Source organism: Histoplasma capsulatum, genomic scaffold (genome assembly GCF_000149585.1).
Source record: "Histoplasma capsulatum NAm1 scaffold_1 genomic scaffold, whole genome shotgun sequence".
Lineage (NCBI taxonomy): Eukaryota > Fungi > Ascomycota > Eurotiomycetes > Onygenales > Ajellomycetaceae > Histoplasma > Histoplasma mississippiense.
In genome coordinates this window covers 3,756,033-3,759,606 of record NW_001813982.1, presented here as the reverse complement: position 1 = coordinate 3,759,606, position 3,574 = coordinate 3,756,033, and the positions used below count along the sequence as shown (strand labels likewise).

The following is a 3,574-nucleotide window of genomic DNA, read 5'->3' as shown; positions in this document are numbered from 1 at the left end:
ATTCTCTAATCCCCTTTTCGTAAGCCATTCCAATACTTACAATCCTGCGATGAAACGAACATACAGGAAGAGAAGAATGTGGAGTAGGTTATCGCTTATAGCAACAGCCATAGGTGCACCAACGAAACCAAAACCCAGTTTCTATTACATCATGTTAGGAAGAATAGAACTGTTTTATGATACCATAACGTGGAACTATGGACTGTGGGGAAGAGGAACATACCCAGACGAAAAGCCAATTCAAAAAGGCGTTGAGCGGGGCGCATATTACCAGGACAACGAGCCCCGCAGAAAAAAGGCCTTGCGCTTGAACAAAACGTTTCCCGCTTTCAAAGCATGCATACCCTGGGGCCCCCAACAAAACAATCTTCAGGTATAATCCTGTAAGAACTGCAACGTCCTTCTCTGGAACGATGACCATCAAAATCCTTTCAGCGAAAAACCATACTAAACCAATGGGGATGGTCATTAGCCAGAGAAAGTAAACCATCCTCTGCATGTGCAATCCAACAAGGGATTTTTTCCCGGAACCATAGGCTTGAGCGCAAAGAGTATCCAGGCTTGTAGAGAGGCCTTGATATATCGAATATCCGGTAATGTTAGCCGTCATACTGGCGAGGGACACAGCTCCTAACTCTACTTTTCCAAGATGCCCGACTGTAAAGATACTAGCTACCGTCAAAGAGTATTGAAGAATGAACGTAATCATCAACGGGACTGTGTATTTCGATAACACTTTGGCTTCCCGGCGCCATGTTGTATGGATCAGTCCAGCCTCGACTGCTTCCTCCCATTTGCTCCCAACCTCATCGTCACTAACATTATCACTAACATGGTTGCCAAGCGCCGTAGATGACGCCAAAAGGGCAGTAGTCTCGGTGGCAGAAGAGTCAGGCCCAGATGAGGATCCAGGAAGCTGTGCAGATTCTTCATCTTCCTCCCGGGGAAATGTCTCAGATTCTTTCAGTCTTTTTGAGAGTAGACCAGTAATCTGACTCCGTCCCTTGGTCGCTTTCGCATGTCGGTGTTCCGGGTGAATAACATGACTGTCCGCTAATAAATCCCGCTCTTCTTCTAAGATCTGCTCCCGTTCCCAATCCGCCAGGACCGCATGCTCCTGGGCTTGAGGGTATGGAACGACTGTTCCTCGTGCACCTCTTGTGAAGAAACTAGGTCTCCTGTAAGATTCGGCCAAGGAGTGAGAATTCCCAAGGCTGGTCGCAGATAAATCCCTGTCCACTCGGTCGTCGTCTCCATCAATGCGAGAGGGGTTCACATCGGATGGATTTGGTGGTATATCCATTTGAAATGAGGGGTACTAAGGGCAGGAGAATTCTTCGTTTTGTGTGAATGCAATTTATCATAGCAATTAAAAACATTAGTACTTTGGTTTGCTCGGTGCTCGTATGGACGAATAATCGATGGGGAAATAAATGTTCAGCCTTACAAAAGCCAGGTTCCTTACGAACCCTAAACCGAAGTAACAAATATTTAGGTACGCCAATAAGATTCTAGGAACCGAGGCTTGACTTGAACGCCCCGTTCGTTCCCTTCTATAATAATGGGATGGAAGCAGCATGGAATGAAAATATCCACCATCGATTGCAAATATCCAGATATGCCCCCTTACTCACGATAAGAGCCGCACAACCAATCAGAAGCCGATATGGCCACATGACATAAGCGAACCCATCAACCTTATTTTATGCTGCTTCAATGAGAAGAAACAGCCTCATCAACGAGCAATACTTATATCACGTAACATAATGTTAGAGGCTTTTGTTGTATAGAATTCTCCGGCACGTACAACTACTAACTAAATAAAAATTTCGCATCGTGGCTGTTAATGTATTACCCAGACAGCGTTCTATCGCCTTTAATGTGGGATAATGCCTTCGGATTGGTTGGTTCTTGGAACATCTTGTTCTCGTTGCCAAAAATGGCAAATTAATTCTGCGACGTCTAGAAAATTGACGGCAAACATTAAATATCAGCAACCATTCCGCTACGAAATGGTAGGCTTGGTTACCACACCCCGTTATTAGAATCGAAAAATCAAGCCCCGGTATTGTTGCGCGCTGCACAATGCCCCGCGATGATACCCCAGAGCTCGAAGATGCTTCTCCAAGCAACAATGTCTTAACCAGTGCACTGAGGAGAAATCCAGTGCACGTCACAACGTATGTGCTTATTCTCGATCCAGCACTTCGCTAAAGGTATTACCATGTCAAACACTCTAACCCTAGCATACAGTGACCTTGCCTCGCAAGGCCCAGTGTTCCTCTCCAGACCCTTCTTCGGCCCTCTTCTGTTCGATAACAATGCATCCGACGCCCGCGATCACTGCGCCAACGAGCGAACATTCCTCTCGTGGCTGCGGCTATCCATGTATCTCTCCATCGTTGCCTGCGCAATCATAATGCCCTTCCACCTCCGGTACAAGCCGTCGCAGTTGGAGTTGCGCATGGCGCTCCCGCTTGGCATCATCTTTTGGGTTTTGTCGTTCGTCTGCCTATGTAGCGGGTTCGCGACTTACATACGGACAATGACCAAATATAGTCGAAATGCTGCGCTGGTGCAGAGTGGTTGGAAGACGCAGGTGGTTTTCACCGTTGTTGCTATATCGATCATTGGGACGTGTATCATACTCTTAAGCACGGATCCTCCGGCAAAGCCGTAATGGGCTTTTTGCATATGGATAAGACTGGTTTGAGATTCGACTTTTGCGGAACCGGAGATGGTTTGCTATATCTCGGAGACCACGGTGTTTTATTTCTTTGTTAATATCTCTGGGACTGGGGATATGGGTGTTTAGGATTCCGATCTTGCTGCATTTTATTACGGAGTTGTTGATTTGCTATGTTTTACTGGTCATATATCTAATGAATGTAGGAGCGCCAGCACTGCTATTGTGATGTTATTGTTTTCCATACGCAGCGTTGCTGAACACCCACTTCGATGACCACTCATCCGCTACGCATCTGCTCTTTGGATGTCACAAAATCGGAACTAGAAGAATCGATGTGCTCTTATCTATATTTATTGGTAACGCAAGTGCTGTCCCATAAATTTGAAACTTTTAACTCATTTCAGCGGTAACAAAGCTAATGGCTGCAAACTTATGAAGAACATCCCCGCGAACTAATCGATTTAGGGGGGTGGCGAATATACGCTCTACATTCTGTGCGCACATTCTCTCCGAAGAACGCAGGAAAATTGGTAGGATGCCCAGCGATAGGAAAGTAAAAACAAGTAGTCAATTATAGCCACTAGTTACCCCGAAATGAAAACTGAAACGACGCCTTTTAGCTATGCAGTCTAGAATGGTTTGAGGCCACATCGTCAGAAATCCGCAGTATTAGTATCAGATGAATCCCTGTGTGAGAGCACAATTCGCATAAAATTGCAAATATATAACCACGAAAGAGGTATTGGCAAATAAAGGGAGTGTCAAGTCCTTTAAAAATAGTTCTACTGCTGGCACAGAAATTTTAAAGCATGCGGTGAAGCGTTCTGTCTCCCTTGAACTTCTCGAACTCTTCAGTGACGAGCATTTACCACCAATTTGACAGCA

General features: G+C 45.6%; 2 protein-coding genes across 2 annotated transcripts; one reads left to right on the top strand and one right to left on the bottom strand.

Moving 5' to 3' along the window:
- Nucleotides 1–36: 36 nt before the first annotated feature.
- HCAG_01074 (conserved hypothetical protein) lies at nt 37–1,303 on the bottom strand (the record flags this gene model as incomplete). The annotated part of the gene is made up of 3 exons (XM_001543978.1): nt 37–141; nt 224–447; nt 613–1,303. The coding sequence occupies 3 exons, from the start codon at nt 1,301–1,303 to the stop codon at nt 37–39; spliced, it is 1,020 nt and encodes a 339-aa protein (XP_001544028.1).
- Nucleotides 1,304–2,085: 782 nt separating this feature from the next.
- On the top strand, nt 2,086–2,680 carry HCAG_01073 (conserved hypothetical protein; the record flags this gene model as incomplete). Its single annotated transcript, XM_001543977.1, has 3 exons — nt 2,086–2,180; nt 2,254–2,502; nt 2,560–2,680. The coding sequence occupies 3 exons, from the start codon at nt 2,086–2,088 to the stop codon at nt 2,678–2,680; spliced, it is 465 nt and encodes a 154-aa protein (XP_001544027.1).
- Nucleotides 2,681–3,574: the final 894 nt, after the last annotated feature.